General features: G+C 37.2%; 2 protein-coding genes across 3 annotated transcripts in view; one reads left to right on the top strand and one right to left on the bottom strand.

The window, feature by feature from the left end:
• Nucleotides 1–23,352, bottom strand: part of LOC144972220 (eukaryotic peptide chain release factor GTP-binding subunit ERF3A-like) — a 42,673-nt gene that overhangs the window by 13,174 nt on the left and 6,147 nt on the right. For both annotated transcript variants that reach the window (XM_078913250.1, XM_078913251.1), the window contains 9 exons: nucleotides 22,154–22,315; nucleotides 21,610–21,643; nucleotides 20,199–20,276; nucleotides 19,128–19,308; nucleotides 16,880–17,034; nucleotides 14,792–14,938; nucleotides 7,361–7,454; nucleotides 3,781–3,861; nucleotides 284–385 (listed from right to left, as the gene is read on the bottom strand). In XM_078913250.1, the coding sequence (XP_078769376.1) occupies nucleotides 284–385; nucleotides 3,781–3,861; nucleotides 7,361–7,454; nucleotides 14,792–14,938; nucleotides 16,880–17,034; nucleotides 19,128–19,308; nucleotides 20,199–20,276; nucleotides 21,610–21,643; nucleotides 22,154–22,315 (1,034 nt within the window). The remainder of the gene's footprint in view (nucleotides 1–283; nucleotides 386–3,780; nucleotides 3,862–7,360; nucleotides 7,455–14,791; nucleotides 14,939–16,879; nucleotides 17,035–19,127; nucleotides 19,309–20,198; nucleotides 20,277–21,609; nucleotides 21,644–22,153; nucleotides 22,316–23,352) is intronic.
• LOC144972221 (uncharacterized) lies at nucleotides 9,156–11,475 on the top strand. Its single transcript, XM_078913252.1, has 3 exons — nucleotides 9,156–9,227; nucleotides 10,268–10,413; nucleotides 11,124–11,475. The coding sequence occupies exons 1-3, from the start codon at nucleotides 9,179–9,181 to the stop codon at nucleotides 11,337–11,339; spliced, it is 411 nt and encodes a 136-aa protein (XP_078769378.1). The 5' UTR covers nucleotides 9,156–9,178; the 3' UTR covers nucleotides 11,340–11,475.

The following is a 23,352-nucleotide window of genomic DNA, read 5'->3' as shown; positions in this document are numbered from 1 at the left end:
ATAATAATAATAATAATAATAATAATAATAATAATAATAATAATAATAGGCTCATATGCCTTGGTTACCACAAATCAGCCAAAAATGACAAAGTATGGAGTTAAGGACTCAGGAAGCCAAATACAGAACAAATCTGTTTGGACAAAACGATTGGCAGCTATGTGGATGTAAATGGAACCCAGGTGACAATCAACAATACACAGTGGCCACCAACATCTACAACAATTATATGCAATAGTTTTGTTTACACAAACAGTTGTATAAAAATTTTTATTCAACTCACCTCTTCCTCAATTCCTGAAATTTTTAATTTGACATTTTCACCAGGCATGGCATCTTCACTGTCTTCCTCATCAGAAATAATGCTCATTATCTTTACATTAACCTGAAAGGAATCGTAGAAAAGACAGGCTTGTCAAACCACCTACAAAACAGATTAGGACCTTTTTTTGTTCTTTAGTGAATATCTAAGATTGAATGCCTGACTCCTCCCATTTCATGACCAAACATTTGAGATCATTATTACAAATTTGGTTCAATCATCTCGAACCAAACTATTACAAATCATGATAATGTAAAATTTTAATAAAGTTGAGAAATTCGTTGCTTTATGATAAAGCCAAAGTTAAAAAGATTCCTGTAAATATTTATAGACTGTTGTTGTTCTTTATAAGGGTTTTTGACGCCTGTGAAACATTTAGGTCTTTTCAACACTAATAAGAAGGATGAGATTCTAGATTTTCAACTAAAAGCATACAAAGAAAAGTAAGACAAAGAGGAACTGGCTCAAATAGGGTACAGCTGTAGATTCCAAGAGCACATTAACAGTGTGTACTTACTTTGAGATCACCTAAAAGTCTCATCCAGACGTAAGCACACGACCCCAGTAAGAGGAATACACTCAAATAATAATAATAATAAATGGCATTTATGCTTACAGGATACATTCAAAACAATAAATATAATACATAGACCTGTCAATGAGCTCTATAAAAATTGACTGAAAATCTTCCGACAAACTGAAGATTCAATTATTTTTTTAAAAATAAGGGCATCATTGGAGAGGAGAGTGATAAATACAATACATTAAAATAGGGGGTGTTATTTCTTACTGGAAGTATGACTGCCATAATTTGATGTAGAAGGAATGCTAAATAAGCATGTCATTCATATAGGTAAAGATGACTTCATCAAAGTCATATTCCTGCCTCTGGAAATCACCATTATCATCTTTAACTTCTAGCCATGACCAATTGAATTTATTCCTCACATCTTTATCGATGCTCGACAAGTCTGAATTGCGATCCACGAACAGCTTCGGCATTGTGAGAACATATGAATAATGTAGCAATGAGCAAACTTGATTTTCAATCAGATAATGACAGAAAAAAAAACTGAAATAAATATGACTTCTGGCCAATACACTGAATTATTAAGTAGAAGTGAATTATCAAGAAGATACTTCGGCAGGCGTAGAGGAAAAATTCAAAGAATCGAAATGAAGGTAAATCGCCACAAAACAGCAAGCTCGCTTGGACTTGAGCAAAACAATGGCAGAAAACGTCCTGATTTGCACGGGAATTAATTAGGCTACTTACCGTTGTTCCTTATAATCAGGTACCCAATCAGTGAAGAAACGTTCAACCAGTTTGTTTACAACGTGAGGCAATTGAAATGTGCTTGTAGCAATCTATCCTAACTTTCGATTTAAAGGTGTTATCACCTACTAGAGATGTTAATGGTGTCTACATAACACACTTCCGGCATTCGCATTTTACTTGTTTATACTTTTAAAACCCAGCTTGTAAATATGGTCAATTTTGACTTAGATGAAACAGTAAAATTTATCACTCAGCGGCTTAGTTAAAATTGGCTACCGTTGGGATCACAACAGGCTGGAAAGTGAAAAAATTATTAACGAAGGCTGTGTGAAATTACACTGGGATGTGTTCCGTCACATCAATTCTAAAAAGCGCCCCTTAGCCTTGGCAATAAATCCATTGTTAATATAAACGGCTCCCATGAGCTATGCGTAGCGTTATGGAACACTCCTAATTACTTTACAGTCATTCGACTACGATTTGTGAATTCTTTCCTTTACAGGTCTAAATACATAATAGATAACCACACATTTGACTGTTTCCCTCCCAGCCAAGGACTATGACAAAGGAAAGGACAAAACCAAGTATTCCCATTCCAAGACCAAGACAAAAAGCAAGTTGGAAAACATTTAGGGGTATAGAAGACACAGTATGTGACCTTCCTGCCCACTATGGGAGCCAAGGAACCCCAGCCAGATTTGACTGTTTCCCTCCCAGCCAAGAATATAGTGATATAGAAGACACAGTACGTGACCTCCCTGCCCACTATGGGAGCCAAGGAACCCCAGCCAGATTTGACTGTTTCCCTCCCAGCCAAGGATATGTGGATATACAGGCCTGTAAATGGTTGGTGAAAAAATTGTCGGAACTTTCTGAACACGCGAAAATGGACACAACAGGACAAAAATATGCATTATTTACACAACACAGATATGACACGTCAATTGACAAGTCAAATCATGTCACTTTCCCCATCTTATTTATAATGAGGTTCTTATTTTATGGTACCCAAAAAAAAAAATCCCAATTATTTGAGGGCCCTGGTCTGAGTTAGTTGTAAAATGAAAAGGAAGAGAACAATTCCTACCCTTTTGAAGGAAGTGTATCTCGTGCTTGACACAGGAAGCTGCATATCTTCGCTCCTGTTTGTTTGTGTTAAATGTTTATGCTGATTCTTTCGTTTATTTGGATTAATTCTTATAGAAGAAGAAGAAGAAGAAGAAGAAGAAGAAGAAGAAGAAGAAGAAGAAGAAGAAGAAGAAGAAGAAGAAGAAGAAGAAGAAGAAGAAGAAGAAGAAGAAGAAGAAGAAGAAGAAGAAGAAGAGGAGGAGGAGGAGGAAGTGGTGCTGTCGTGTGAGAGCTTTCGAAGAAGAACATATATTTCAAAGAAAAATAATTATTTCGCATTATTTTTTTTCCGTCTCACATCCGGACTGAACCAATAAAATATAGAGAAAAAGATATGAGAACAAGAGAAATGCATGTGTGTCAGTAGCAAAATAGAGAGCAACCTTCCGTGCGTGCGTTATTTACTGACTAGGTGTGTGTTCGACGACTCGCGCGAACGTTGCGACATAGATAATCTGTGCTTCGTGACCCTCTCTCGCTGGCTGTGGCACAGTAGCCAGGCAGTGAATACATCCACATCTAGTGGAGTGTGTAGGTGGCATGATAATATTATAGCTAACTGATAGACGTTTTGTTTTGCCTTTGATGCGACAAATAAAATTTTTTTTTTAAGTCGGCATTTGAAACGGAATAAAATCTGATTTTTTCCTGGAAAAAAATGTCTTTATTTTATTTTTTATTGGTTCTGTTCTTTGACGTTACGAATTTTATTTTTACTATTAATTATTTTTAAAAATATTATTAGCACTACTAGAGCAAAATCGTACTGTCGGAAATCCGACAATAGACGGAAGATTTACAGGCCTGGATACAGAAGACACAGTACGTGACCTCCCTGCCAACCATCCAGTTTTCATTGTCTGATTGACTATCTTACAAACAGGAAATAGGATTGTCACTACTTGAATTGATACACATATCATTCTTGAATACTAAGACAATGAGAAATGAATTTGTGATGAAATCCATCAGAAATAAGCAATAAACAAGTAATGACTCTCAGATAAGAGACAATGAAAATGCACTACATATTCATCGGCCATCAGCTTACCTTATTTGGCATCATCACAAGTTTTTGATTGTTGTAGATTTTCCCAGCCTCTATTTTGCCAAGTATAATAGTGCCCATATCCTGGAGAAAAATAACAAAAAAATTGGAAGGTTGATATTTTCAAAGACTCGGGATCAAAAATTATGAACCATTTGCAGAGACGCCAACTGTAAATTTGGCTCACAGAATTTCAATACTGAAAGAGGAATTTTTGAACACAAGAAAAGGGAATTGGAATGGTATTTGGCAATGTGTTTGTTATTGTTGTAGTGGTAGTGATGATGATGTGGTGGTGGTAGTTGTAGTAGTCGTGGTAGTGATGATGTGGTGGTGGTGGTGGTTGTAGTAGTGGTAGTGATGATGCTGGTGTGGTGGTGGTGTAATAGCAGTTGTAGTGTTGGTGGTTGTAGTAGTAGTGGTAGTGACGATGATGTGGTTGTAGTAGTAGTACAGAGACGCCAATTTTAAATTTGACTCACAGGAGTTTCAGACACCACTCGTAGGAATTTCAATACCGAAAGAGGAATTTCCGCACACAAGAGAAGGGAATTGGGATGGTATTTGGCATTGTGTTTACATACTGTATAGTTCTAAATAGATAACTGATCAGAAATATATTATGATACATAAACACATTGCCAAATACAATCCCAAAGTTTCCTTGTTTCAAATGAAGTAAAGCGCCAAAACCTAATGGTAGAGATTTAAGTACTGGTGGTAGTGAGGATGATGTGGTGGTGGTTGTAGTAATAGTAGTAGTGATGATGAGGATGTGATAGTGGCTGTTGTTGTAGTAGTAGTGGTAAAGATGATGATATGGTGGTGGTGGTAGTTGTAGTAGTAGTGATGACGTGGTGGTGGTTGTAGTAGTAGTGGTAATGATGATGTGGCGGTGGTGGTTGTAGTAGTAGTGGTAGTGATGATGTGGTAATGACGATGTAGTGGTGGTGGTAGTAGTGGTAGTGATGATGATGTGGTGGTGCTGGTTGTAGTAGTAGTGGTAGTGATGACGATGTGGTTGTGGTAGTAGTAGTAGTGGTAGTGATGATGATGTGGCGGTGGTGGTGTAGTAGTATTGGTAGTGATAATGTGGTGTCGTGGTTGTAATAGTGATGGTAGTTGTGGTAGTGGTAGTGATGATGTGGTGGTTGTAGTAGTAGTGGTAGTGATGATGTGGTGGTTGTACAGGGTGTCCAGGGAAATCCAACCTTAAAATTTCCTACCTAGAAGTGAAATTTCCTACCAAGTATTTTATCAATTCTTGCCATCCCCACAGTGTTCTATAGGCTTAAAAAAAGACAATTCTACTTAAAATAGGTTTTACCACCATATTTCAAAGTAAGAGCAGAGGTGAAAATGACTGGTCACAAAAAGGAGAAATTTCTCAGCGCACAGATCATGACACATCCATGCGACTATAATCTATAAATTTTTTGACAACATTTGGAGAAATTTCAAAAGGTTAAAAACTGACAGCAACATAAAAAACTAATCTACTTAGAGATGGTACCATGTGATTATACACAATGTCAAAAGCCACCACCCAACCCCATTTTCACTTTTTTAAAATACTCATGAATTGTTGGTAGGTATGATGTGGTAGTAAGTTATGGCACTAGTGGTAGAGATGATAGTGTAAAGTTAGTTGTAATGGTTGTAGTAGTGGTGATTGTGATGGTGGTAGGGATGATGATGTGGCAGTGGTTGCAATCGTGGTGGTAGGGATGATGATGTGATGGTAGTTGGAGTAGTGAAGTGGTGGTGGTGGTAGGTATGATGATGGTATAGTGGTTGTAGTAATAGTGGTAGTGTTAGGGATAGTGATGTGGTGGTTGTTATAGCAGTGGTGGCATTGGTGGTAGGCATGGTGATGTGGTGGTAGTTGGAGTAGTTGTGGTGGTGGGTATGATGACGTGGTAGTTGTAGTGATGGTATGGGATGTGGTAGTGGTGGTGATGGGGATGATGATGTGGTGGCAGTTGTAGTAGTAAAATAATAAAATTTTGTGCACAGCAGTTGTCCTTCATACATTTTTGACATCTCATTTTAAGCAAGAAATTCCTCATTTTTCTCATTTTACAGGAAATTTCACCCTCAATCTCATTATTTCCAACATTTCCGACCAAGTATGAAATTTTCGACCAATTTCCAACTTTCCGACTTCCCTGGACACCCTGTTGTAGTAGTAGTGGTAGTGATGATGATGTGGTGGTGGTTGCAGTAGTAGTGGTAGTGATGATGGTTGAAATACTAGTGGCAGTGATGATGAAGTGGTGGTTGGGAAAAAAAAAAAAAAAGGGGGGGGGGGAACTAATTGACCTCACCGGAATTTCACGGAAGTTGCCTGAACCCGGAATTTTTTGCTCCAGACCGGAATTTTGGCATCACTGAGCAGTAGTAGTGATGATGATGTGGTGGTAGTTGTAGTAGTATTGGTAGTGGTGGTGGTAGTGATGATGTGGTGGTGGTGGTGGTTTTCGTAGTAGTGGTAATGATGATGATGTGGTGGTGGTGGTGGTGGTTGTAGTAGTAGTAGTAGTGATGATGATGTGGTGCTGGTGGTTGTAGCTGTAGTTGTAGTGATGATGATGTGGTGGTGGTGGTTGTAGTCGTGTTAGTTCAGATTGTGTGGCAGTATTGGAAGTAGTAGTGGTAGTGGTGGTTGTAGTAGTGGTAGTGGTGGTTGCAGTAGTAGTGGTAGTGATGATGGTTGTAGTAGTAGTGATGATGTGGTGGTTGCAGGGGGGTATTCTTTGATCAAATTGACCTCACCGGAATTTGACGGAAGTTGCCTGGAACCCGGAATTTTTTGCCCCAGACCGAAGTTTTTTCCGGGGAAACCAGAGTTTTGGTATCATTGCATTTGATTGGAATCTAGGCCTAAGCTGAGAAGAGAAACACCGCAAAATTCTATGTCCCATTCCCACTGCAAAACACCTATAGTGAAACATAAATACATTCATTGTGTTCTCTATGTGTTGCAGTCACATGTCCAACTTGGACACGGACGACTCACAAAAACTTGTGGACATGCATATGGCAAACAAAAAGAGCATAAGTATTGGCGAGCTGTTGATTGACAATGTTCACTCTCTCAAGAAACATCATTGCCTGCTAACGACCAAAGTCAATTGTGACACCCCTTAACATAAAAAACAATTTACCAATCAAGATAAGAATTGAGCAATTTGACACAATAAGCATGACGAACACAGACAGCAAGGCGGACAGTTGATCAATGTTGAAAATTTCAGCTACTCTCCCCTCCCCCAACTTTCAAAACCCAATTTTTTTTCCCATACTCCCGCCTCGCTGGTGACCCGTTAAACATGGTAAGCTAACCATATTTCCAAGTCAGATGAATGAAAATTTTGAAAACTAACCATTGTATGCGTATCATAATGAAAAAAAAAAAAAAAGGACCAATCAAGAAAATTCATAGCTGAGAGCCAAAGATGTGATGTGTGCAAAACAAGGCAGGTGTGCAATATATAATATTATCTACTGCTGGCTACACACACACACACACACACACACATGACATGACAGGACACAATCCATTCCATATGATGACACTCACCCTATATCTGTCTACCACAGGAAGTCTAACCCCAGCATCAGCAGCACGACTAATTTCAGGCATACTGTCCAGGTATGTCAGTAGGGATGGGCCCCTGGAACAAATCAAGAGATAGGAGGCAAGTCATTTCATCTTGTTTACACCAAGAGATATTCATTCAATGATACGATCCAATCCCTTTCCATTTGGTTTCACTTTTGTCCACATCACAAACATTAGTTGACTTAAATCGGAAGCAACTTACAGTAATTGACAGGCTGCTCTGCAGATAATGTAATAGATAATCCAAAAGTCCTCAAATGATACAATATAAAATGTGTAACAATTAACCAGTAGATTTTCGACCAATCAAAACATGAAATTTGTGACACACCCTCACACGTGCTCGGACAAACATGGTTGTTTATAAACAGAAACGTGAATGAAATCGACCCCTCTCGGATCATTGTTATTGTTTTCATACCGCCAAATGGGTGACCAGTTATCACACGATTTTCTTGATCAGATTATAAACGTTTGGGTTTACACATCATTTTCTATTGATCAAGCGTTAGAACAGTGAGCATTTTACTTAAGCACAAACCATCGATAGTAAAACCTGTGTAGTTTGATGTGTCTACCAATCATTGTCTTTGTTTACATTATGACGATTGTCCGAGAGGTGTCTATTTGCAGGTGACTGACTAAAGACTAAAAGGAGGTCCAATAATAATAGAGGACACATGCCCTGGCAGTCTCAGAGCAAAGCATTTGTGTGGCTATGTGGTCTAGTGGAATGACACTCCCTTTCCGATTGGAAGGTCCTGGGTTCAAGCCTCGCTCGGCACATAGTTGAGCCCTTGGAAAAGGCTCAGGTGTAAAATGAGTATCTGGCCATTAACAGCGGTCTTTGTCGGATAAAAATTGGGTCTCGTCAAATATTCTCCTGTAAAATCACTAAGATACTTGAAGGTGAGGATGAGTGATTTGCTTTTGCCTTGCATTAAATCAAAGATTTAAAAACCCAACGCAAAAGGAGTTGACATGGCCCAGCCTGGTTGTCACAAAGGAAATCCTGAATTATGCTGGAAAATAAAACAGCCTAAAAATGGAGAAACTCATAGGCAAATTCACTTGGTTGGATCTGGAAACAGAAACGTCCACTCTGAGTCAAATTCAAGAGAAAGCCACCATGGCTTAAAGTAGGTAGTCTAAACCCGTCTCTGGGTAAGCAAGTGAGACCGATATTTCGGTCATTTTGGTCAACTTCACTGCTCCATTAAATAAAAACCATCAAAGTTATGACAATGAAACTTTGAGCAAACGAAAGTGCTTTCTTTTCTCTTTCGTTTCATGGTATTTTTATTTTGTTAAAAGAATATTTACATTTTCAAAATATTTTTTACAATATGCATACTTTCACGGCCAAACGCGCACAGAAAATCGTGGTCCAGAGCACCTACTGCTGTTTAAAGTCTTGGCAACAAGCGCCGTGGAATCATATTCGCATGAGAAGTGTCTGTTTTTGTTGTCGAAATATCACTCTTTCTAGTGGTGTCACGGGCTAATTTCTAAGTTGGCTACAAGTGGGCTAAAATCTCATTTTAATTTTTCAAATAACAAAAAAATGCATTTTTACTGGAAAAATTGGAAAACCCTTACCATCATATTAAAATTCAGCCTTTTTTCTTTATAATATCACAAAAATCATAATGATACGAAACCACGGCGCCTGTTGCGTCAATTTACAAAAACGCCGGTCGAAGCCACTTTCTTTTTCTACCGTACGCCATTACTGCAATGTGTGTTTAGCTACTGCTCTCACATTTTTTCATCGTTATGGCGACTTCACGGTCTGAAACTGCCAACATCTTGCACGAACTAATTGGTAAGTGTTACTATATATTGTTTTCAGTCATGATTTGAAAAGTTAATAGATAAATATTAGTTTATTTTGATTTAATTGCCCAAGTCACTGTCATCGAGTCATCACTGCCATCCGTTGATCAACCGGTCACTTTCTAAAGTTTGTTTATTTTCTTCAGTTCCGTCAATTCACAGTCTGACTATCGAATTTGTATTTTCAAACTTATATTTCAATTTATAGCCTATTGATTTGTTTCTCTTTTGTTTATTTTAACTGATATATTAGCTGGTGTTGATGCGTTTTTCTCGTATTCTGAATCAGAATGGCTGCCATGAATGTGGTCTTATTTCAGTTTTCTGATCGAAGTGGACTAGTCCATTATATAGAATGGGGGTTGTCATAGATTATAAATTTGAGTTTTGCTTTTCGATTTTAAGTTATCAAAGGTCTCCCATTGAGATTTATTGTATTATTTACCGACCAAAAGAGTTATCAAAGACACTGGCAGGCACAAGTTCATCATTTAATGAAAATATTTTGAGATACGTACCCCGTATTTTAACTGATTAACCTTAAGCAGCCTGTTGATTTGGAACAGTCCAAAGTATACTGGCTGTTGATATATTAGACATTTTTTCTATTAACCTTTTAGATTATTAAATTATTAGTTCTTTAAACTTTTACTTAATAATAATGTAGGCTTTATTTTAGTCATTGATATTGATAATGATATTTGCATTCATAGTTTTTGGGTTTTTCAAAAAGCCCCCCCCCCCCCCTCTCTCTCTCATATGTTTTTCTCAGCCAACATGCTATATTCTTATTTGATTTATTATTGTACTTTCAAATGGAATAAGAACATTTTCTCTTGCATCTATTTTACGGATGATATATATATTATATTTATTATATAGCTGGGTTTTCGGATTGATTTCATAAGCAAAATGTGCTTATATCTGATGTCATGATTGGATAGTCTTATTTTGATATTCTAATCTACATGTGAGGTCAAGGAAGAAATTGTCATAAACATTCATTTATCTTTTTTTCTTTCACCACAGCGGATGATAGCTACCATGCCATGTTTAAAAGGTTTACCAGAGAAGGAAAGGGAAGAAGACCTGATGCCAATCCACCAACCCTCACCAATCGAGTGCTTGTCCAGCTGTGGGATATCATGCTGTTCAGTGGCCAAGAACAGAAGATGGTATGTTACACCTACTCTTATGTCATACCCAATTTTCCTGTCATGTGTGTTTAAGAATGTTGCAATGTTATGGATAGTGAAAGTACTGTCTTTTTAGCACAAATACAAAACATTTATAAAACACTTATTCGAAGTAAACAGCATGACTGGTTTACAATTTGTTTAACTAATTACTGTTTTTTAGTTGATCCCGTCTTGATGTTTAAAGTATTTATTTAGCTTAATAGAGGAGAACTCAACAATTATATTGTCATTGAAGCTTTCATTTGTTTTGTCTTTTCTCTTTGCATTCAAAGCTTCATGCAGCATGTTTTGATAATTGAATGGTGTACATTTAACTCATAAGATGGGGTACTCCTCCCTTTAGGTGCTTTACAACTTGCAGGCAAAGGCAATGGAGGTTTTCTGAATTTAATGTTCGATAAGGAAAATATTTTCAAAGCGCCTTTTGTTGAGGGCAGGCTGTCAATGTGTCATGTAGACGCAGGTTAGTAAACGTGTTCTAATTGTTCGGTAAAAGATCTAATAACAGCAAAAATTTTGGGATCAGAGGTCAATGTTGCTATCCAGGGGTGTCGTGATCCAGAGGTTGCACTGTATTATAAAAATTTAATGGTATCAGTAGACCCTATTAATAGCTTTTTTTGTCATGTGTGGACTTATCAATTTTTCATTGTTTCATGCAATTGTATGATTTTTTTCTCTTGAAGGTACAAGACTGGTTTGGCTACCTCTACAGTGACCATTCTCTTTTGCAAGCATCATGTGATCGGCTACGCAGCATAATGTCCTCTGCATATTCAAGAGCTTTTCAATTGGTGGATGGTCCTCAGGATGTGTTCAGGGAGTATTTAGATAATGTTTTTGACTTTAATTTTATTTCAGATGTTTTATCAGCAGCTCATATTGACAGGAAGACCAAATGACTTCAAACTTTCAAATAAAATAGTTTTAGATTTAGAAAAATTTCAAACTTCAGAGAGATTAAACTCCAACTTTACAGCCAACTGGCTTTTCTTTATAATCAGTGGAACTGAACAAAAAGATGGGGATAAAAATGTTATCAAGAATTTGATCTTAAGGATAAATAAACTGAAAGCTCAAAAAAAGAAACTCCAATCAAGTAAAAAAATCAGTGCAAATGAATTTGAGCAATTTTTAGAGGAAGAATTCATATATGAAATACAACATTTTTCAGGAAGACAAACTAAAAATTTGATTAGTGCTTCAGTATCAAATGACTTAAATGAAAATCCAATTGAATCTAATGTATGCAAAATTACAAATGCTAAGGAATCTTCTCAGCCAAATTTTGAATTTTTTAAAAACAGAATAGATGCTCTTGAGAAACAACTTGAACTTTCTGATAAAGTGAAAAGGGACAATTTAAAATTAAAAAGAGAGGTCAAAAATTTGAAACGAAAAGTCTTTAGAGCTAAAATGACAACTAAATACTGCCATCCTCAAAATTCAGATAGGAAACGAAAGATTGAAAGTGATGAAAAAGATAAAATTATTCATGATTTAGAGGCCTCTGTTGAACATAAAAAGAAAAAAGTCAAACGTCTAACAGAAGAAAAAAAACAGGTCTTGAAAAATAACGATAGTCTAAATGAAAAGATTTTCAAACAACAAACTCTCCATGAGGTAGAAGTAAAGTCTGGTGAAAATAATGCATATTCAGATAATATCAGGCAAACCGTAATTCTTTTGCAATCTACAGCAGGGGTGGCTGCTCAAAATGTTAGTAAAGTGATTAGAATAGTAGGGAAATATGTTTTTAACCATGAATTTGATAATTTGCCATCAACCCAAACTTGTCTCAACATGAATGCTGAAGGTTTAGTTCTGTCAGATATGCAAATAGCTGAAAAAATTTTAGACTCTGACAGTGTCACTCTTCATTTAGACGGGACATCTAGAGACCATCAAAAAGTTGTTAGTCATCAGGTCACTTTAGACGATGGTTCTAATTTGTATCTTGGATTCACCTTAGTTGCTCAAGAAGATTCTAAAACTCTGATTTAACTCTTTCACTCTTGAAAAGAATCAGTCAGTTTAGAAGTGAAATTTCAGAAGAAGACAAAGAAGTAATTTTCAAAACCCTGTTAAATAAAATCAAAAATACCATGACTGATAGAGCAGCTGTTATGAAATGTTTTGATAGAGAGCTAGATCAATTTCTAAAATCAGAGTTAGGTGAAAATTTTGAATTGAATTTCTTACATTGCAATGCCCACTTTCTATTAGGTATGTCAGATGTAACAGATAAAGCAATGAGAGAAGTAGAGAATAACATAAAACAGGCTACAAATGCCCCAATAGGTAGGGATAAAGATGCTCAGTTCTCAAGGTTTTTTGGTGAAAGTGAATCATGTTGTAACAGATTGATTAGACTTCTTTGTGATGTTCTTGGTCCGCGGGGGGATCAAAAAAGTGGTTGCAGAGTAGAATGGAAAGAATTTTGTCCTGATAGTAAAATCCCTTCTTTTAAGTCAAATAGGTTCAATTGTTTCTTTGAGGCTGCTGCTGCTATCATTCACCATTACGATAAAATCAGATCTTTTTTCTCTTCAGGTGTTTTGAGCAAGTCAAATCAAAAAATTCAGAGTGTTAGTCAGGATATTGAAGATCTGAATCTGATAAGTTGTGTTTGTGCTTTAGGTCTGTTTTATTTGCAAGTAAGTGGTCCATATTGGAAACTGGTCAATTCTTCAACTACATATTCCGATTTTTGTCACCTAGTTAGGAAAATGCATGGAAAGTTTAAAGACTGGTCATCGTCAGAAAGTTCTTGTGCAACAGATTTGCTTTGCGATTCCTCTGATAATATATTTGGTTCAAATTTTTCGCTTTCACTTTCAGTTTTCCACAATTCTCTCTATTCATTTCTGAAATCTCCTCATTGTGATATTTCAATTCTTAAGCAAAGTTTGAAGTCCATTTCAGAGGCATGTGCAGTTGTAACATCAAGGCAGCTAAGTAATTTTTTGGATGGTAGTTTTGATCCTGATAATGAGGCTCTTGTAAAAGTTCTGAGTAATTGTCCTTTGACCAATTTAATTGGTGAAAGTTCTTTTGGTGATCTGGATTATGATATCAGGAAGAGGGCTAATTGTTCGTATCTTCAGAGAACTGCATCTCATTGTATCAAGAGAAACAAAACATGTAGCGATTACCTAGACAGTAAATCTAAAAGTAAAAAGGCAGAAATGTTTACAATTGCTAGGAGACAAAGACAAAGTTTAGTTGAGTCAGCAAGATCAAACGAAGCAGATGTGTCAATCAAAATCAGAGAAAAGATGGTAGAAAATCAGAATATGAAAATTGTTAGGGCAGTTACAAGCTTAGAAAAGCACGATGAGTTAAAGAGGAGAATAGAGTTGAGTGGAGGTGTCTGCCAAAATAATGAAGAAGTAGATAATTTGCTAGAGAAACTTTTAACATCTCAGAAATCAAAAAAACAAATAACAGAAGCAATTAAAGATCAAATTAGATACCATAAAGTTATTAGAAATGTAAAAGATATAAACCTTAGCCTGTCAGGGTCTCATGAAGAATTGGTCTCAAAATTAAAAAGTTTTCTTGGCTAACAATATGTTTTTCTTGATTCTCATTTCATAATCCATTGTATCACCATGGGGTATTTTGGTCATTTCAAATTATAACATTTACTAAACTCATTTTTGATATATTTTTAGCATCATCTTAGTTAAGCACACCTGTATGTAGAATTAAATTCAATCCATTTGTATTTTGTGATAAAAAAAGGTATTTAAAAAATTGATTAATAAATGTCATTTTGTTAAACATGACAAAATGAAAGATTTTAATTCTGTTGTTCTGACTTTTTATAAATCAGTGTTGTTTTTGTTTTCAGAAATGAATAGAGCTCATTGTCCTCTTTTGATTGATACCAAGATCATCAAGATCGGTTAATAAGTAAATATTTTGGGAGTTTTCAAAATTCTCTACTTTTGGCTAATTTTACTCTTTTCGCGAGCGCATGCGAAAAATGGATTTTTCGCTCTCTTTGAAGTCGTGGAACTGAAAAAGTATGCATCTAAACCTATTGAAAAAAATTGGAGGCATTCACAGCAACATTTTGTCTGGCTCAAATTAATTTTAATGAGTTTGCTTGATTTACGTTCTTGCACTGCTGGTTCAAAAATGAGGGTTTTGGGCCATCTGTACGGGACCGTATTTCGACCTGTTTTTGCGAAAACTCAAATTGTCATAACTTCCTTAAAAATTAAGATATTTAGATGATTTTGGTATCGTTTCACTCAGGACAACTAGCTCTATCAATTGAACAGCTTAGAAATATCATGTGAGAGTGATCTAATTTTGGGTTTAGACTACCTACTTAAAGGCTCACCTGTACCAAGGACAGATAGACTCATCTGGAATCATAGTAAGGAAAGCTCCTGACATTCCAGAGCAAGGCATGAAGTACAAATCAGACTTGGGATTGAAGCCACACTTCTTAAGGTATGGCAACAGTTTCTCCTTGCATTCATTGTACCTGAAAAAAAAATTAACAGACACTGAGTGAGGAATGAGGGAGAGGTAAAGAAAACAATAAAGACAATAGGAGAAGGGGTGAGATAAAAGAGCTGCTGTTTGAGGGACAATTGACAATTGACATGCATTTCACTGGCGCATGAAAGTCTATTTATTTAGACCTACAGAGATCTTCAATTAGACAATTGTTAATGAACTCATGTGTATCATTTAAAACCACATTAGCATTTTGAACACTTAAAAATATCATTTTCTGACCTATTTCCTCATATATGACAGTTATAGTTATAGACTGTCCATGTGGTAATTGCCACAATGTACATCCAAAAGTACCCAAATCATACGATATAACCTGTGTCATCCCGTCTGGTGTCCGGGGTCCCTCAACTGAGAGGGTCAAGAATAGCCCAACGCCAAGCCAGCGTGTCGTAAAAGGCGACTAATGGTGTGTGATTCTCCCATCTTTGAGTCACCTGGGCCTCCAGGTTGGGGGTTGGCAAAGGGTTAACACCCGATCCGTTAAACTCAAATCGTTACAGAAACGCAGACGGACAAACCAAATCCTTTTATTAGCTTGGGCGGCTGAAGAGTTTCAGGAATGACAGAATTTATGAAGGACAACAGACAAAGCCAAACAAGCAGCTTCAAATTGCATCGTGGAACGTTCGCACCATGTATGAAGCAGGAAAAAGCTCTCAAGTTGTGACTGAGATGAGAAGATACAGGCTGCATATACTTGGAGTAAGCGAAACCCACTGGGAATTAAAGAAGCTGATATACAGGGAAGTGGTAAGACATGGAATGAGATAAAGTTAGCTCAGGATAGAGAAGGATGGAAACTGTTTGTTCCTATACCCTGACCCAGGGTGAAAAAGGCAATGATGATGATGATGAACATGTGTAAAAAAGTTCAGATCGATCCGAGACTAAAAAGGGTGCCAAATAATAATAGAGGGCACAGGCCCTAGCAGTCTCAGAGCAAAACATTGAATCGATGGATTTAGCCATGACAGGACCCCTCCCCTCACCCGCCCAGCACACTCTGAATCAAACACACTGACAAAATGAAATGAGAACAGTCCACAGTACACAATAATACTACCGATATCTCAGTCATTGACTCTACCTATTGGATTCAACATATATCCCTAGGTCATTGACCCCCCCCCCCCCAAAATATAACATTATCTGACATCAACTGCATACACTTTAATGGGGCAAAGACACACAAAATGTTTATAGATTGACCATAGAAGATAACGAAATAAACCATGGGTTTTAAGGCCATTTCCGTTACTCAGTGGCAAGAACTGTATTTCCGTGGGATACACACGGCAGCTCTGAGAAAGGTGAGATGGGGAAACATGTGGACATCCTTTCAATCATCAACAAGCAATCCAGGACCACCACCACTGGCCTTCATTTACCTGATACTTGGGGAAACATGTGGACATCCTTTCAATCATCAACAAGCAATCCAGGACCACCACCACTGGCCTTCATTTACCTGATACTTGGGGAAACATGTGGACATCCTTTCAATCATCAACAAGCAATCCAGGACCACCACCACTGGCCTTCATTTACCTGATACTTGGGGAAACATGTGGACATCCTTTCAATCATCAACAAGCAATCCAGGACCACCACCACTGGCCTTCATTTACCTGATACTTGGGGAAACATGTGGACATCCTTTCAATCATCAACAAGCAATCCAGGACCACCACCACTGGCCTTCATTTACCTGATACTTGGTAGTGACATGGAACTGTTTATACATGTAGAAATAATGTCACATGTGAGGACAAAATATGACACACCATCAATAGTTTCTCATCATGCCTGCAACAACAATGATTCCCTCCCCTCAATCCAAAGAAGTTTAAATAACATATGGAATGTCAGGCAAAAATGAGACAAGTACACTGGGAAAGGCTACCTGGTCTCATCCCATTGGACGGTTGGGTCATCCATCTTGTTGACAAGCACCACTAAATGTCTGACACCAGCCGTTTTCACCAACATAGCATGCTCTCTAGTCTGGCCACCACGATCGAAGCCTGTCTCAAATTCTCCTCTTCTTGCAGAGATGACCTAAATAACACATGAAATCAAACAATTAGCAATAAAGGTTCATTTTTGCCATTCTAGAAGAACAGAAGAACCAATTAAGCTTGAGCTTTAATTAAGCTTTATATAGCACAATATCCACTAAATGTTTGTTTGTTTGTTGCTTTAGGTCTCTTCCAACACCATTGAGGTTATATGAGAGACCGCTGAAACAAAAAAAAACAAGCAATCTAACAAAAATAGTACAAATGTAAATCAAAATCATAACCTAAAGATATCACAAGCTAAATTATAAATAACCAAGAACAAACAGGCAGAAGATTTACAGAAAAAAAAATATCCCCTGTCAAAAATACAATCACAAACCAAAGAAGCAGGATAGGCTAGTAAAGAGAAGAAACGACATCACTATCGGATCGTACACCCATGCGAACATCATAGGTATATGATTCAAGGCTGATGCTCCCATCCAACCACTCGCCCACTAAATGTGTTCAAAGCGCTTTACAAGGGGTCCCTGGTCAACAGTAACATTCAACATGTAGGACGGGACATGACGCTTGTTAGGCGATATTACAATTTTTCGGACAAAGACAATGCTGTTAACGGCCAGGTACTCATTTTACACCGAGTACGGAGAGAGATGTGAGTCAAAAGCCTTTTCCAAGGACTCAACTATGCGCCAAACACGAGGCTCGAACCCAGGACCTTCCGATGCGAAAGAGAGCGTCATACCACTAGACCACATAGCTGCACAAAATTAAATAATCTTTGTCCTTCAGCTTGAGAACCATAACTCCACATCCACTCATTTCCTTTAGGTCATCCAACACCAGGTCAGGAACAGTTTCAAAAATATTTTTATTACGAGTGGAACTTTTTGTCAGTCCAAATTTGAAATTGTAAAAAGTTCATCCAGAGATCGTTTCATTCAATTCTGTTGGAAAATGTATATAGTCTTAAATTTGCTAGTCATACAAAATTATTCATCAAATCATAGTAGCATTATGTGACATATCCAGACAAAGTGTGGACAATAATGATGAGAAACAAAGGGGATGAACATGTGCCAGACCAAAACAGAGAAAACCAATATGACCATGTCAGAGCCAACCTGGGATCCAACTGACACAGCTGGCTGAGAGAGAGAGAGAGAGAGAGAGAGAGATATCAGCAAGTGGTCGCACTAGCCACAAAAAAATATGGCTTTCAAACATAGTACCTATCATGTGGACTCAACTACTTAGGGCATCATATCGAGGTCAGTGTGTTAGAATTGTTCTCATACCATCATTATTATCTCCTTTAAATTCCTCATTCAATTTCAAGGTTTCAAATTTATTTCAGTTTAAGAATCAACCCCCCCCCCCCCCCCTCCCCAAAACTCAAATTCCCCAAAAAGATGGGGAATTGTGGTCGAGGTGACGATGACGTGGAGAGCTTTTGAGATTTTATACAGCGCAATATCCACTAAACATGCTGAAAGCGCTTTACAAGAGGTCCCTAGCCAACAGCAAACTTAACATGGTGAACGAGACACGACGCCTTTTAGGCGATATTATAATTTTTTCGGACAGAGACAACACTAATAACGGTCAGGTACTCATTTTACAACTGAGTACAGTGAGAGAATGTGAGTAAAGAGCCTTTTCCAAAGACTCAACTATGCGCCGAGCGAGGCTCGAACCCAGGACCTTCTGATCTGAAAGACCACACAATGTGGAGGAGCTGTAGTGATGATGTGGTGGTGGTGGTGGTGGTGATATAGTGGAGGGTATTGAAGTTGTGTCATACCACAAGACCACACAATGTGGTGGAGATGTAGCGATGATGATAGAGTGGAGGGTGTTGAAGTTGTGACGGTGGTTGCAGTAGAGGTAATAATGATGACGTCGTGGTGGTGCAGACGTGAACAAATTCCCAGACCCATGTACCCAGACAAGTGAATTCCTGACCTGGAAAGACAATGATCAAACTCCCGACCTCATAGGAACCCTATGTCTGAAACGTACAAACGTTCTTCCACAATCCATCAAATACACACAGTTAATCTACTCTATTGAGATCCTGAAAGATTCCAGAAGAAGATCCAGATTTGACAGAAATGGAAGACTTACCAGAATAGCCAGGTCAGCCTGTGATGCCCCGCATATCATGTTGGGGACAAAACTTTTGTGTCCAGGGGCATCCAACACAGAGTAATGTTTTTTTTCTGATTCAAAATAAGCTCTCCCCACTTCAACAGTTTTACCCTTCTCTCGTTCCTCTATATTGGTGTCCAAAGCCCATGAAAGATACCTGACAACAAAAACAAGATTGTATCAACACCCACGGTATTTGGAATGCACAAATTTGTCATTGGCAACAAAACTAAATAGTTCTCATAATTCAAGGGAGTGGAATCAAGGGGGTGGAATCAAGGAGGTGGAATCAAGGGGGTGGAATCAAGGGGGTGGAATCAAGGGGGTGGAATCAAGGGGGTGGAATCAAGGGGGTGGAATCAAGGGAGTGGAACCAAGGGGGTGGAATCAAGGGGGTGGAATCAAGGGAGATAAATATTAGAAGAAAGAAAAGCAAGCCATGATGTTAATATCAATTCTGATATCACCATTGTTACTATTTATTATTATAGTTATTTCAGGCAACGTTTAAGGTTTCAATATGATTGTGGTTGGTGACATTATTGTTTATCATCTGACTCCAGAATTGTATAATATTGTGGCTGGTGACATAATTGTTTATCATCTGACTCCAGAATTGTATAATATTGTGGTTGGTGACATAATTGTTTATCATCTGACTCCAGAATTGTATAATATTGGTTGGTGACATTATTGTTTATCATCTGACTCCAGAATTGTATAATATTGTGGCTGGTGACATAATTGTTTATCATCTGACTCCAGAATTGTCTGAAATTCTTCAATCTAAGATTGTTCTGATGTGGGTGCTGTTTTTGGTAATAATATCTGTATCAAATTAATACCATTATCACTATCCCTCTTTGGCGCCTGTCACTTCAAGTATGTGTATAATGATTCTTCTCTATCTTCTCAGTACAACTTGAATATTCATCAGTTATAGGCTTATTACCAAAAATAAAAGGAAAGTATTCCGTATAACATGGAAGTAATATACCAGTCTGAATTAAAATGAAAAAGACCAAGAGGACTAAATAATGACCTTACCATGTTTCTCTGTTTTTCTCCTTTGCCTCCCTCTCGTATTTCTCCAAGGTTCTTTTATCCACCATTCCCGTCAGGTACCTGTCAAGAACATCAACAAGATAAGACATACCCCAACAATAGAAAGTCTGACACTATACACTATTATGGGGACACTAGAAGAGCCATGAGAAAAACCTGATGAGTTAAGTTGATCTTTTTATAAAGAAACCTCATTTAAACAAAAATACTTTACACATTTTGATTGAGTTGCACTTTAATAATAATATATGTTTTTGAAAGTTTAACATGAGAAGACGAAGCTTAAGCATTTTATAATAAAGATTAATATCCACAAAATGTGTTCAACAAGCTTTAGAAGGGGTCCCAAACCAACTGCAACATTAAACATTACAAAACAAGGGGCCCCCAGCCAATAGCAACACTTATAGACCTGTAAATGAGCTCTATAAAAATTGACTGAAACTCTTTGTAACGGAAAAATTCCAAAGAATCAAAATAAATAATAAATAGCAAGCTCTCTCGAGATGTGCTTGTAGCAATCATATAACTTTCGATTTGAAAGTATCCACATAGTGCACTTACGACGTTTGCATTTTACTTATTCATACTTTTACTTTCCACCAGGTAAATTTGGTCAATTTTGGCTTAGACGAAACAGTGAAATTTATCGCTCAGTGGTTCAGTTAAAATTGGCTACCATTGGGATCACAGGTTTGGAAAGTGAAAAAATAATTTCACGAAGGCTGTGTGAAAATACACTGAGATGTGTTCAGACACAGCAATTCTAAAAAGCGTTGCTTAGCCTTGGCAATATATCCAGTTAATATAAATGGCCCATGAGCTATGCGTAGCGCTGTGGAACATAATTACTTTGCGGTTATTTGACTACAATTCATGAATACTTTCTTTTTTTTAACTATTTGAATTTGATGAATTGACTGACTTCAGATAATTGACTGAGAATTTACAGGCCTACACTAAACATTACAAATACAATACAAGGGCCCCCAGCCAACAGCAACACTAAACATTACAATGTTTATTTTAAACGTCGTTACCAACCAGGTATTCAATTTACACTCAGGTTTGTTGAGACAACAATGTGAGTTAAGAGCCTTTTCTAAAGACTATTTTGTGCTGCCCTGAGTAGGACCTGTTGAGACAACAATGTGAGGAAAGAGCCTTTTCTAAAGACCATTTTGTGCTGCCCAGAGTAGGACCTTAACCAGGGACCTACATGCCAAACCAGACCACAAAGATCGTCAAGTTTTAATCATAATTTGAAAAGATTTGCAGAGTATAAGAACACACATGAACCAAGATGATTATAAAAGTAATAGGTTTTGAAACATTTGACCAATAAAGTCAATCAAGTCTCAAAACCAACAAATATATAGCATGAAAATCTTACAGCAGATGTCCACCAATGGTTGATTTACCAGCATCTGGAAGAAAGAAGATAAGCAATAATCATACTTTGGTAGTTGTGATGATGATGATGATAATGTGATAATTGTGGTAGGCATAATGATATGGTATTACTGTTGATTTGGTGGCACTGGTAAAAACAATTACAATATTTGAGTGGTAGTGTTGGTAGCAGTAGGGGTGATCATATGGTGGTGATATTAGTGAGGTCAATGTAGTGATAGCTGTAATATGAACAAATACCTTTAAAATGTCCCTAATCCTCGTACAATAAAGACCAAATTGATATCTAGGCACTATGTTCTCGGGATTGGGAGATATTCAGCACATCTTGCCACAAATGTCCCAAAATTTTAAAAATTACAACCCCCCTCCTCCTTTTAGTTAATAGCTGGGTCAATTTTTACAAGCCTGAGATTTTTCGGCTTTTGAGACTTATGGCCCCCCAAGGAAGTGAGATTACAATAAAATCTGACTTTTTCTTGATTTCAGACACAAATGTATCTACTTAAAATGTAAAAACTCACCAACATGTCCAATAAATACAACATTTATATGTTCCTTCCGCTGCTTTGCCTGCCCTGGGGGTTTAGTCTTTTTGACAGGTGCCTCAACTACTTCATCTTCCTCCTCCTCTTCTTCTTCTTCTTCATCCATCTCGCCATCCCTTTCTTCATTTTCCCAATCATCTGAAAAAGTTGGGTTTAAAAAAAAAAAAGAAAAAAAGCTATATTAAAAGAAAAAATGAGAGCTACCCTTTAGTTACCAAAATATAATAATAATAATAACAATTTAATATATCTATAGAGCGCCTGTCCCACGCAATATACATGGCAAGACAAACACATTTTAAAAAATTTTAATAATAAAAACTTACTTCGCGGAGGTTGTGTGTGTTGGACCCGCGATCTCAAGTAGTCGGGAAGAGAGGACTCTAATAATGACTAGGGTTAGAGACGATCTTCTTGGGATCGTGGATAGCTCATACGGTAGAATCATCCTCTCCCCGGCCAGGCGGAGTTGGCGTACCAGTAAGGTCGCGGGTTCAAACTCCCATGGCCGCCGCAAAATTTTTATTATCTATTGTCTTCTGGCACTTTCCTACTCACTTCTTCTCTTGTTGTTATCAAAAAAATGTACTCTATACCATAGGATCAACAACATTTAAAAGATGGAAGTATGGAATTAATTTTAAAATGTAAATTAGGGTAAACAAATTCTATGAGATGACACTACAAAATGATGTGATTAACCTAAAGTATGTTATAAAGAATACATATCCATTCTTTTTCAACTTCAATATAAAAAGGGGAAAAAAAAAATGCTCAATACGTTCTTTCTATCATATCATCTTAATATAACCAAAAGAATCAGTAAAGCTTACCAAAAGAATCACTAAATACAACCAAAAGAATCGATAAATACAACCAAAAGAATCAGTAAATATAACCAAAAGAATCAGTAAAGCTAGAGCGCTAATCTGGCACAATTTAAGCTCGGATTGTGAAAATAATAACGAAAGGTGATAATGGAAGACTTCGGATGAATGCAAAAAACAAATAAAGTTTTGGTTTTCCACTTTCATTTGTTATCGTTATTGTCCGTACAATATACGGTCCTGTCTTTTAAGTTTGTTTTCCCCCTTTTGTGGTGTGCAAAAAATGCTGATCAATTTACGAGATTGGATAAAAGAGTGAGCATTCGTTTTTATAGTTGAAACATAGCA

This window comes from Berghia stephanieae, chromosome 5 (assembly GCF_034508935.2).
Source record: "Berghia stephanieae isolate SIO BIC M18660-M18661 chromosome 5, UCSD_Bste_1.3, whole genome shotgun sequence".
Classification (NCBI taxonomy): domain Eukaryota; kingdom Metazoa; phylum Mollusca; class Gastropoda; order Nudibranchia; family Aeolidiidae; genus Berghia; species Berghia stephanieae.
The sequence above is the reverse complement of the archived record's forward strand: the minus strand, read 5'-3'. Positions and strand labels throughout refer to the sequence as shown.